General features: G+C 49.5%; 1 protein-coding gene across 2 annotated transcripts in view; it reads left to right on the plus strand.

Annotated features, from left to right (window-relative positions):
- The window catches only part of pde3a (phosphodiesterase 3A, cGMP-inhibited), a 645056-nt gene that overhangs the window by 579870 nt on the left and 52147 nt on the right, over positions 1–13039 (plus strand). For both annotated transcript variants that reach the window (XM_072471756.1, XM_072471758.1), the window contains exons 10-11: positions 10138–10249; positions 11928–12041. In XM_072471756.1, coding sequence (XP_072327857.1) covers positions 10138–10249; positions 11928–12041 — 226 coding nt within the window. The remainder of the gene's footprint in view (positions 1–10137; positions 10250–11927; positions 12042–13039) is intronic.

Consider the following 13039-nt stretch of genomic DNA (forward strand, 5'->3'; position numbering starts at 1 on the left):
TCTATTGTTATGAATGCACAATGTAGGTGGGATATTGGTTGGCTGAATATCACGTTTTGTTCTCTTTCGCCACCAGAAAATTAAGTTGATTTTTTTAATGAAACATATCAAAATTAAATCTTTTCCCTCTCTTAGGAGTTACATGGTGACAGAGGAATGGGACAGGGGTGGAGTGACTAGGGAGGGATCGATGGGAAATGTCAAGTCATGATGATGTTCCAACCCGTCTTGATGTGTGGTGGACCTGTTTGGCTATTTGTTGTCAGTGTCTTATGTTTGTTTTTATTTTATTAATTTACGGGATGTGGGCGCTGCAGTCCAGGAGTTGTAGGTATACACACAGTGCTGGTAGGGAGGGAGTTCCAGGATTGTGACTCGGCGACGGTGAAGGAACAGCGATATATTTCCAAGTCAGGGTGGTGAGCGGCTCGGAGGGGAACCCCCATGTGGTGGGGTTCCCATATATCTGCTGCCCTTGTCCTTCTAGATGGTAATGGTTGTGGGTTTTTTGAAGGTGCTGTCTAATGAGCTTTGTGAGTTCCTGCAGTGCATCTTGTCGATGGTACACACAGTTGCCACTATTCGGCGGTGGTGGAGGGAGTGAATGTTTGTGGAAGGGGGAGCAATCAAGCAGGTCACTGTGTCCTGGATGGTGTTGAGCTTCTTGAGTGTTGTTGTAACATCTGTCACGGTAGTCTGTAGCTTCTGCCCCAGGCCTTGCTTTAGGTTACTCCTGAACCCCACTGACCAACCTCTGGCTTAGGGATGATCTTATAGTGGTCTATAAAATAATGAGGGGCATAGATAAGGTAGATAGTCAACATCTTTTCCCAAAGGTAGGGGAGTCTAAAACAAGAGGGCATAGGTTTAAGGTGAAAGGGCTCAGAGAGACAATTGTTTCACACAGAGGCTGTTGAGTGTCTGGAATAAGCTGTCAGAGGCAGTAGTAGAGGTGGGTACAATTTTGTCTTTTAAAAAGCATTTAGACAGGTATATGGATAAGATGGGTATAGAGGGATATGGGCCAAATGCGGCCAATTGGGACTAACTTAGTGGTAAAAACTGGGCAGCATGGATAAGTTGGGCAGAAGGGCCTGTTTCCATGCTGTAACCTCTATGACTCTACTTGAGCCCCATAAGCATTCTTCAGCTGATCTGGGCCTCGGCCTCCAGCCTCATTGCACAAAACCTGCATTGAGCAAAATAATCACCACATCTTCCATAGATTCACTTAACAGTATTAGCAGTCCACTAACATGCTGGAGGACACATGAGTTTACAACCTGGCAGCACAGAAAGGGGCCATTCAGCCCCAACAGCGTATCCCACCATTCAATTCAAGGCTGGACTGCACCCCAGCTTCATTTACCTGCCTGTGATCCATGTCTGTCGATCCCCTTACTTATCAAGCTCAGCCTTAATAGTGGTAAAACCTTCTGCATGCAAATTCATGCCAGCTTACCTCCCACAACCTCGCCCTCAACACTGAGAATTTGAGGTGCCACTCAAAGTAAGGGAGGGCAAATCAAAGATTCAGCTACTTTCCTGCACCTCATAATGTTTGATTGTCCCCCTCTCCACAATCGTTCTTTTTAATTGGGTCAGTTGGTCATTGTGAGCTGCAGAGGTTGAAAATGCTTGAGGAAATATATGAAAATCTCTTAAGGAGCAAGTAGCTGAAGGTTACAGGGTAGGAAGGTCGCAAGTTCATTCTCCAAACCATGTTCAGTTTTTATCACCAGTGCTTTCTCAAGGATGGGGGGTGTGGGGGGAGGGAGGGCGGCAGGCCCTCAACATCAAGGATGACTTGCTTCCATTCCGTGGAGGTGGGTTCTGAGGTAGTTGATTAGTCCAATCCTGGATCCGCAGACTCTGCCACAGGCTTGGCAGGTGGTGTTTGATGACGTGTGTGGGTGGGACGCTCTGGATTCTGCGCTCTCGTTCTGCTGTTTGCGCTTGGCCTCCGCGTGCTCCAACCTATGCCGCTCGAGGTGATTGGCGCCCTTGCCTTTTCTCCAGTTTGTGCGTTCTAAGGCAAGCGATTCCCAGCGTCGATGGGGATGTTGCATTTATTTAGGGAGGCTCTCGGAGTGGCTTTGTAGTGTTTCCTCTGCCCTCGTAGTTATCTCAAGGATAACATAGTTGTCAGTGACAAATGTCCAGCTTTGACAGAGGCACCCACATTTCTTTTAGAAGCAGTTCAGAGAAGGTTCACTCGACTCATGTTTTTGCTGAAGGGTTTATCTTATGAAGAAAGGTTGGGCCCTTGCACGTTGGACTTTATAAGAATGAGAGCTGATCTTGTTGCAACATATAAGATCTGAGGACAGCATGGTGGCACAGTGGTTAGCATTGTTGCCTCACAGCACCAGTAACCCGGATTCAATTCCAGTCTTGAGTTACTGTCTGTGTGGAGGTTGTACGTTCTCCCCATGCCTGCGTGGGTTTCCTCCGGGTGCCCCGGTTTCCTCCTATAGTTGAAACGATGTGCAGATTAGGTGGATTGGCCATGCTAAATTGCCCCTTAGTGTCCAGGGATGTGCAGGTTTGGTAGGGTTACAGGGATAGGGCAGGGTGGACAGGGGAGTGGACATGGCTAAAGTGCTCATTCGAAGGCTTGGTTCAGACTTGATGAGCCAAATGGCCTCCCTCTGCACTGCAGGGATTCTATATATTCTGCTATGGATCTTGAGGGCACTAGATAAGGTGGATACCATGAAGATATGTTTACTCTTGTGGGGGAATCCAGAATGGGGGATAACAGTTTAAGAATAGGGGCAGCACGGTAGCATTTAGGGGCAGCACGTTAGCATAGTGGTTAGCACAGTTGCTTCACAGCTCCAGGGTCCCAGGCTCGATTCCCAGATTGGGTCACTGTCTGTGCGGAGTCTGCACATCCTCCCCGTGTGTGCATGGGTTTCCTCCGGGTTCTCCGGTTTCCTCCCACAGTCCAAAGATGTGCAGGTTAGGTGGATTGGCCATGCTAAATTGCCCTTAGTGTCCAAAATTGCCCTTAGTGTTGGGTGGGGTTACTGGGTTATGGGGATAGGGTGGAGGTGTGGGCTTGGGAACGGTGCTCTTTCCAAGGGCCGGTGCAGACTCGATGGGCCGAACGGCCTCCTTCTGCACCGTAAATTCTGTCAATAAGAGGTCACCCTTTTAAGTCAGAGATGAGGAGAATCTTTTCCTCTCAAAGGGTCATGAGAGTATGGAATTCTGTTCACCAGAAGCTGGTGGATTCAGGGTCTTTCAATTTTTTCGCCACAGTGTTAGATTTTGTTAGACAAGGGAGTCAAAGGTTATGAGGGGGACAGATAGGAAAGTGGAGCTGAGACCACAACCGGATCGGCCATGATCTTATGGAATGGTGGAGCAGGCTCGAATGACTGGACATCCTACTCCTGCTCCAACATCTTACCTTCATATGAATAAAGCAAAATTGGATAACAATTGCTATAAAGTAACATTTCAAATTAATGCAGGAATTAAGACTCATTTAAATCCCTGTGGTACCTTTGGTTGATATTCCTGCGTATCTAAAATCAGTGTCTGGTTTAGAAGGGGAAATAAAAAAGGATTGAAATTTCCTTGGTTCATATTATATCCCAGCACCCGATCCACTGATCAGAACCTGTGATACAGAATAAAGAGGAGCCGACACTTATTGCTCTGGGGCTTTGCTGCTCTACTTGCAAACGGAGCTTCTTTTTCTTCAATGCGAAGCTAATGCAGCTTTTTATTTATTCAGGAAGTTCTGAATTTCTTTAGTGCCTTTATTGTCGAACACCTTTGTTCGTGCAGTACTTTAGAGTCAGAACTTTATTGTTACTGTGCAAACACTGCGTAATATCTCAAGGTTACTTAGATATTAATTTGTGCGTGTGATCTGCGAGTTGTTGACTGGAAGTAATTGGAGCGGAAAATAAAATGTCACCTCGTCACTGACCTTGCGCAGATGCAAAAGGCTTTTACTTTTCCTCGAGGCGGAGTTTCAGGCAGTCCTGTTATTCTGGAGTTAGCAAGATTTCCAATCTTAATAAGAATGGATATTTTCTCAATCTGTTGGAAATAAATTACAAGCATTTCATTTATCGAGGGCAGCACTAAGAACATATTCTGTAGGAAGGGAAAAGTGAAAGCAAATTGAGAGGGGACAATTATGTGTTTGGTATATTATTTGGATTGTCATTATCACTAACAGGAATGTGCTTTAATGTTGTCTTTTCACTATTGTTCCATTTAAATAATAAATAACTATCCAGTGAAACATGGGGGAATGGTCTGTGTAATGGCAATTTGTAATGAATGTGGTTTTGCAGGCCACATATTGTACCTACTGGAGTGATGTGATTGACCCATTTTTCACATTAGGAAATATTAACTCATTATTTTTCCTACCACGGAGGTCTTGTGGTGCAGTGGGTAGATCCCTACCTCTTGAGCCAGAAGCTCCGGGTTCGAGTCCCACTTCAGGACTTGATGGCCCAAGGAAAGTGCATTCATAACCCGGTCAAACAAGGTGAATGTATCAACCTGAAAATCCTTCCAAAACACGCCAATGGCTGGCGGTAAGAGCAGGAGAGGCTCCTGGTCAGCTATGCTTGATGTGGAATGATGACCCTAAAGCGATAAGCCCCTGGTGACTGACTAGTGACCTGTTCCAGGAGTTACTAGCTATAGAATCACACAAAAGTCTGCCTTAGGGAAACGATTTGGAATTTGTCCTGCGAGACACGTTCTTTAATCAATGCATTGAGCACTCATTTTAACTCTTGTTGACGGTATAAAATGGGTACTATCTGATCATTCCTCGTTATTCACCTCTTCCAGTTTTTACTTTCATTGAATTCATTCAAACTAAAAATCAGGAGTGAGAAAGTCCAATATTGTCTGTTCTGCACTATCACCAAAACCCAAGATTCCCCCCGGTGTCTGAATCTTTCAGTTCTTGTACCCATCAACGCAGCTACTCCAGGGTTTACATGTTCCACTCATGCTATTGCTATAAGTGTGATACAATACGGAGCACAACATCCCATAATTGCTTCTGGATGCAGAGGCTGCATCCAATGGTTGTTGTTTCGCAATGCAGCAACTCCAGAGCAGCACAAAATTGAGAGCATTCCACAATCAAGTGGGAAACACTGACCCTCATTCATGTCAGTGTTGAACTTGCTTGTTCGTGCAAGTCCAACTCCTTGGTAGACCCTGAACTGGTGTGGTTTTGTCCAGATATTTCAATGGTAGCAACGCACACACTTATACACACACATGTGTGTGTGCACATGCAAACATGCACACTGATTTGTACACATATTCACATGCACACATGTACCGTACATATATTATACATATAAATTATAGAAAAAGAAGTCTCCATAGTCCCAGATGGCCCTTTGAGAGGGAGAGCTGACTGGTAGTGATTTAACCTGAGGAGCACCACACCTCATGGGAGGGGCAAGATTGAGAAGTTAGGGCCTCCATGAAATACCACAAGTGAACCTTGTTAAATAAATTATATATGTAAATGTACATACATAGCATAACAATTTGCACACTGCTCAGAATGTTAAGACACAGTCCCCGAGGACCATAGGCTGCTCTCCCCAGATGTCCAGACAACTGAGTGAACCTACCCCCCCCCCACCCACCGCCCCCCCCCCCCCCCCCCCCCACCACCCCACCTCAGTCAGTATAACACTGTTCATATCACCAAATCTTTCATTATCAACTTGTGGAGCTCAGACCTATATAAGAAGGCGGGAATATCAACAGCTTCAAATTGAAATTGTAAAGACAAAAATGCATCTTTATGCAACATGTTTTAACAGCACAGTACAATCTATGATCTCTGAGATTCATATATTTGATGTGCGCAAAACACTTAGAAGCAGAGGGCCTGTTTAAAAGGTCTCGTCCTGCCCGACTCGGGTGAAGCAATTGAATCTCGCACGAGGCCTCTCCCAAGATTTACGATGCTCAAAACGCCTTGTGAGATTTCAGGGAGTCTCGCGAAATGCGCAATCTGGATCTCGTCCTCACTGGGCGTAATCCAAATCAGCATAATGGCTCACTTAAATATGTGTTCCTGGGATTCTCCGGGCTTACAGGACCAAATGGCCGCACCAGGGAGACTTCGCCACAGAGTGCCGCCTTGTACTTGGACCAGTCGTAATGGTGCCTGGGGATTCTCCCAGGCCATTAGAGAACCCCAGGTGGTCGGGACATGGTAGGTTGGCAGCACAGCACAGCACCTTGGCATTGTCAGGTTGACACCCTGGCAGTGCCACCCATGCACCCTTCACAATACCACCCTGTCACTGCCAGGATTCCTGGGTGACACTGCGAGGCTGGCAGTGGTACTGCCAGGGTGGAAATGCATGGGTGTCAGGTTGGCACTGTCAGGTATCAGGGGCGAGATTCTCCGACCCCCTGCCGGGTCGGAGAATCGCCGGGGGCTGGCGTGAATCCCGCCGCCGCCGGTTGCCGAATTCTCTGGCACCGGATATTCGGCGGGGGCAGGAATCGCGCCGCGCCGGTTGGCGGCCCCCCCCCCCTGCGATTCTCCGGCCCGTATAGGCCGAAGTCCCGCTGCTAAAATGCCTGTCCCGCCGGCGTGGATTAAACCACCTACCTTACCGGCAGGACAAGGCGGTGCGGGTGGACTCCGGGGTCCTGGGGGGGAGGGGGGGCGGGGCGATCTGGCCCCGGGGGGTGCCCCCACGGTGGCCTGGCCCGCAATCGGGGCCCACCGATCCGCGAGCGGGCCTGTGCCGTGCGGGCACTCTTTTCCTTCCGCCTTCACCACGGTCTCCACCATGGCGGAGACGGAAGAGACACCCTCCACAGCGCATGCGCGGGGATGCCGTGAGCAGCCGCTAACGCTCCCGCGCATGCGCCGCCCGGAGATGTCATTTCCGTGCCAGCTGGCGGGGCACCAAAGGCCTTTTCTGCCAGCTGGCGGGCGGAAATTCGTCCGGCGCAGGCCTAGCCCCTTAAGGTTGGGGCTCGGCCCCCCAAGATGCGGAGGATTCCGCACATTTGGGGCGGCGCGATGCCCGACTGATTTGCACCGTTTTGGGCGCCAGTCAGCGGACATCGCGCTGATACCGGAGAATTTCGCCCCAGGCCTGGGGAGGGCCCTTTAACTGGTGGAGAGATGGTGAGGGACGAAAACAGGAGTGGGGGGGGGGGGATGTGGGGCTAAAAGGGTGGGGGCAAGATAGGGACAGCCAGGCGACCTGCGAGGAGCCTTACCTGTTGCTCTCGCAAGCAGGAAATGAATCTAAGTGTGACCCCAACGGAGAAAAACTCCTCTAGGACAAAATAAATGGCAGAGTGCCGTTGAATAGTTGGGCGTTTCTCAGCACTGCAGCCTCCGAGAACTACCCCCGCTAAATGCTCCCAAAACTGGACATCGATTTTTTTCCCTTTAAATTGTGCCCAAAGTGCACAATCATGTCAGTCTTATAGTGGTGAGTTTCAATCGTGTTTCAACAGCTCCCAGTGCAATGTAAGAAAGGCCGGATGTTTTAAAAAAAATTGGGTGTGATTCTCCATTGGCTGATGCCGGAATCGGGAAACACGGGCGAAATTCTCCCCCAACGGCGCGATGTCCGCCGACTGGCGCCAAACACGGCGCCAATCAGACGGGCATCGCGCCGGCCCAAAGGTGCGGAATGCGGAACATTGAGGGGCTAGGCCGACGCCGGAGGGATTTCCGCCCCGCCAGCTGGCGGAAATGGCGTTTGTTGCCCCGACAGCTGGCCCGGAAATGCGGCGCATGCGCGGGAGCGTCAGCGGCCGCTGACAGTTTCCCGGCGCATGCGCAATGGGGAGAGTCTCTTCCGCCTCCGCCATGGTGGAGGCCGTAGCGGAGGCGGAAGGGAAAGAGTGCCCCCACGGCACAGGCCCGCCCGCGGATTGGTGGGCCCAATCGCGGGCCAGGCCACCGTGGGGGCACCCCCCCGGGTCAGATCGCCCCGCGCCCCCCCCCCAGGACCCCGGAGCCCGCCCACGCCGCCTGGTCCCGCCGGTAAATACCAGGTTTGATTTACGCCGGCGGGACAGGCAATTTCTGGGCGGGACTTCGGCCCATCCGGGCCGGAGAATCCAGCGGGGGGTCCCGCCAACCGGCGCGGCCCGATTCCCGCCCCCGCCCAATCTCCGGTACCGGAGACTTCGGCGGGGGCGGGGGCGGGATTCACGGCGGCCTACGGCCATTCTCCGACCCGGCGGGGGGTCGGAGAATGACGCCCCACGATTGGGCGGCGAATTCGGCATTGGGTGGAGAATTCGCCATTAGCCAAAAATCGAGGTTGGTAATGGGCGTCTAACGGAATGCCATGCTCCGGTCCCTCGAGAGTGGCATGAATGTGTTCTACGCTGCATGTCGGCATGGGCATGCAAATTGTACAGTAAAGGCCGTTGGCATATCATTAACAGGCCCAACTGGGCCTTCCACAATGCTCCACCTCCGCCAGGAGGAATTACCGAATGTGAGGTTCACTTGTGGTATTTCAAATCAGGCAACAGGGGCTGTGGCTGCTGAAGGGGCGGAAGATGGTATCAACAGTGTCCAACATCGCTGCAGTTTTCTGACAGTCGTGCCATTGGCCGGGGGGGCAGTGATCTGCTAGGACCGGGGGGAGTAGCAGGGACGTGGCTAGAGAGAGTATGGGGTCAGGGTGGCCAGGCATGAACTGCTATTGCTGTAACCTGCAAGGCAACCATGCGGCTGCGCACGCCACTGGGAACTTAGTGCCACAGGTCATATGGGTGCCCCCCAGGTACCCTCCGGCCCCAGCCGACCCATCAACGGGATGGGCGTGCTCCAGCGCAACCAGTGACATCATCTCGGCTGGGATGAGGATCGATATGCATTGGAATTGCACGAGTTTTACGTGACATTGGTGCTAGCCCATTAACGGGACCTGAATCGTCCACGTGAGAACACTCTCGATTCAGTCCTGGCGTTAGTAATTAGAGCGAGATTCTCCGATTGACGACGCAAATTCGCGTTCAGCAATTGGCCGGAGAATCTGTTTTTACGGCGAAATCATGGGCGGCGCTGTTTTTTGGATGCTCCGCCCCCTCAAAAACGATGTCACCTGAGGGCCTTCCCCGATGCTCCGCTCCCCGATGGGCCGACTTCCCGACGCCGTCAATCGCGTGTCCTCTCAGTTCTCGGGGACCTCGCATGGCGGCTGCGGATTATGTCCAGCGCCGTCACAGGCGGGGGGAGGGAGATACGTTCCGATGGCCGGGGGGGTCTTCGGCGGGGGCTGGGTGGACTGGTGAGGGGTAGTCCGGGGGTGGCGCGGCTGGCGCCAAGTTGTACGGCACGGCCCCCGTGCGCATGCGCGGCCACAGACTCGGCCAGTCTCCGTCCGTATCTGCAGGTAAAGCCGAGGGATTTATGTGGCTGCTAGCCCCCCCCAGTGGGCAGAGCATCGGTGTGGGGGCGGTGGCGACATTTTGGTCGTAAGACCAGAAGCTTCTTTTGGACATAGCCGCAAAATCGGAGAATCCAGCCCATAGTCTCTAAAACGGGGAACGCACCCCATTGGAGGTGAATTCCCCACGGTCTATTAAATTTTTTTAAATTTAGAGTACCCAATTATTTTTTTCCAATTAAGGGGCAATTTAGCGTGGCCAATCCACCTACCCTGCATATCTTTGAGTTGTGGGGGTGAGACTCATGCAGACACGGGGAGAATCTGCAAACTCCAGACGACAGTGACCCGGGGCCTATATCGAACCCGAGTCCTCGGCACCATAGGTAACAGTGCTAACCACTGCGGCACTGTGCCACCTGTGATGTTAATTTCATGAGTGCTCGTTAAAATTCTTGAATCTATTTGCTGCCATATTGGAATAAGCAGGATTACATTTTTATTTGGGGTCAGTGGATTGTACCTGTAACCAGAAACTCCACATGGTACTTGAATAAAGGAGTCACAGGTGGAAAGATGTTTGAGTTTTCTCATGGGCATTCTCTGGGTTGTTGTTGTAAGTTACGGTCAGTTGGAAAATTGGGGCACTTGTGTATTTTAAGGGTCTGTAACAGGTGGGGTTTCCTGCACTATTTATTGGCACCTTCTATTCACCAGTTATTGAATTTCTCTCTTGGTGCAGGTGGCATTCAGACTATTTGAAGACACTGGGCTTTTTGAGATTTTTAAAATTCCATTAAAAGAGTTCATGAACTACTTCCATGCATTAGAAAATGGATACCGAGATATCCCCTGTAAGTATTCTTGTATTTTACTTTCCCTTATAGAAAAAACATCAAACTCCCCCACCCCCAACCCAAGTGTTTTCTTAGCTGTGGCCCAGTGTTAATGGGATTGTTGTTATCTAGGGGTGTGTCGGGCAGATGGGGAACAAAAAGCTGTGAATTCATCTCTTACATTAAGCAGTGAGCTTATCTCATGGGATGTACGGGTCGGAGAAGTGGAGTTGTGGTAGTCAAATTTCAGCTTCCTCCGAGATGAACCCCTGATGGAAATGCAGGGTCAGTCAAGCTGCCATTTATCCTCTCCTGCAACACCATCATGGATCATTTTATGGCCACCACCTTTTTTGTGGGTCATTGCTATAAAGATCCTTCCCGTATTTGGCTTGCTGCCTACAGTGACTGGCACATTGGTCACACTTTCTTTTCACCCCAGTAACCATACTGGAAGGATACACATTAGTGCGCACTGCCAGATGACTGTGGGTTCAAGTCCCACTCCAGGGACTTGGAAACAAGCTCTCTGTTGATATTCCAGTACAGTACTGAAAGTGTGCTGCATTGCCAGAGACACCATTGTTCACGTGAGATGTTAAAGTAGGCATAACAAAATCTAGTGAGCAACAGGGGAGTTCTCCCTTGTGTCCTGGCCAACATTTATCCCCAGAAGCAAGTAGGATTTTCAAGCCAGCCAAATGCCCATTGACTTCGGGGGAACGGAAGATCTCGCTAGCAGCCGGGACCAGAAAATTCTGACCATCACTGAAACAGAGTATCTGGTCACCACCAAATGGCTGTTTGTGGAGCCTTGCTTAGTGTAAATTGGTTATCATATTTCCTCCATTGCAATTGTAACTAAACTATTCAATGGGGTGGATTCTCCTCTGTCGGCTTTCTCTGTTGCCCCGGCAGCGCACCCATGCCCAGGGATTTCCCGCGGCGTGGGGTTGCCCACGATGGGAAACCTCATTGGCCGGCTGGTGGAATGGAGAATCCCGCTGAGGCGGGGGTGCGCTGCACCAGTGCAGAGAATCCCGTCCAATGTGTACACAGAACAAATATTCAGAGAGTCAGATGTGTTGTCAGGGGTCAAATTGGAGGTAATAACGTAACAGACTGGCACTACGCTGATGGCAGAGCACTACTTGGGGAATCAGGAAGCCCCTCCAAAATATTGTAGATCCAATAAAATCTACAAGTGTAGAATACTGGTTGAGTATCAACACCAAGTCGACCACAAACAATGGTAGTCAGAAGGAATACTTTAGTAAAAACGAGAGTGAAAATTGAAGTGGATGGCGTCAAACTGGAACAAGTAGATAAGTTTGTTTATTTAGGAAGGATGATAGTAGAAGATGCCAAATGCGATCTGAACTCCGAAGAAGGATAGGGAGAGCCAGAATTAATTTTGTGTAGGTTTCGGACAAGATGAAGAAGAATAAGTTTGAAACAAGGGAAGGGCTCTCCTGGCGATAGGTTCTATGTGGTTTCCTGTATGCAGCAAAAGCCTAAATAATAAATAAAGGTCTATGGAAATAGATGGAGTTTGCTCTCTTTCTTAATTCAATCTTTCTTTCCCATCTTATTTTCTGTACCCAATCTGACATTGAATTCACCCAGTTTATTTGCAACGAGTCTGGAAACTTGCAAAAAAAACAGAAAGAGGATAATTCTTGTTTTTAACCAACAGATCACAATCGCATACATGCCACAGATGTGCTGCACGCAGTCTGGTACCTCACCACCCAGCCAGTCCCAGGGTTGCAAACGACAATGAGCGATCATGGCTCAATGAGTGATTCAGGTACAACTTTTCAGAAGTAAACACACTTGCCTTTTGATTGAAAGAAAAATAAGCTGCTGTTGTGTGACTTAAACATATATCTATATTTCTACCAATAGTCAAGAATTTGGTTGTGAGTGGTAGTCTTTTAATATTTAAGGGCTTATTTTGCTCAGTATGCTCAGTAATTTGAAAAAGATCCACAAAGACAATAAGGTGGATAAATCCCCAGGGCCTGATGGGATCTTCCCCAGAATACTGAAGGAGGCAAGAGAAGAAATTGCTGAGGCTTTGACAGAAATCTTTGGATCCTCACGGTCTTCAAGTGATGTCTCGGAGGACTGGAGAATAGCCAATATTGTTCCTTAGTTCAAGAAGGGTAGCAAGGATAATCCAGGGAACTACAGGCTGGTGAGCCTTACGTCAGTGGTAGGGAAACTACTGGAGAGAATTCTTCGAGACAGGATCTACTCCCATTTGGAAGCAAGTGGACATACTAGCGAGAGGCAGCACAGTTTTGTGAAGGGGAGGTCGTGTCTCACTAACTTGATAGAGTTTTTCGAGGAGGTCACAAAGATGATTGATGCAGGTCGGGCAGTGGATGTTGTCTTTATGGACTTCAGTAAGGCCTTTGACAAGGTCCCTCATGGCAGACTGGTACAAAAGGTGAGGTCACACAGGATCAGAGATGAGCTGGCAAGATGGATACAGAGCTGGCTAGGTCATAGAAGGCAGAGAGTAGCAATGGAAGAGTGCTATTCTGATTGGAAGGCTGTGACGAATGGTGTTCCGCAGGGATCAGTGCTGGGACCTTTGCTGTTCTTAGTATATATAAATAATTTGGAGGAAAATGTAACTGGCCTGATTAGTAAGTTTGCAGATGGCACAAAGGTTGGTGGAATTGCGAATAGAAATGAAGATTGTCAGAGGATACGGCATGATTTAGATCATTTGGAGACTTGGGCGGAGAGATGGCAGATGGAGTTTAATCCAGACAAATGTGAGGTACTGCATCTTGG

This window comes from Scyliorhinus torazame, chromosome 13, assembly GCF_047496885.1.
Source record: "Scyliorhinus torazame isolate Kashiwa2021f chromosome 13, sScyTor2.1, whole genome shotgun sequence".
In the NCBI taxonomy this organism is placed as follows: Eukaryota; Metazoa; Chordata; class Chondrichthyes; order Carcharhiniformes; family Scyliorhinidae; genus Scyliorhinus; species Scyliorhinus torazame.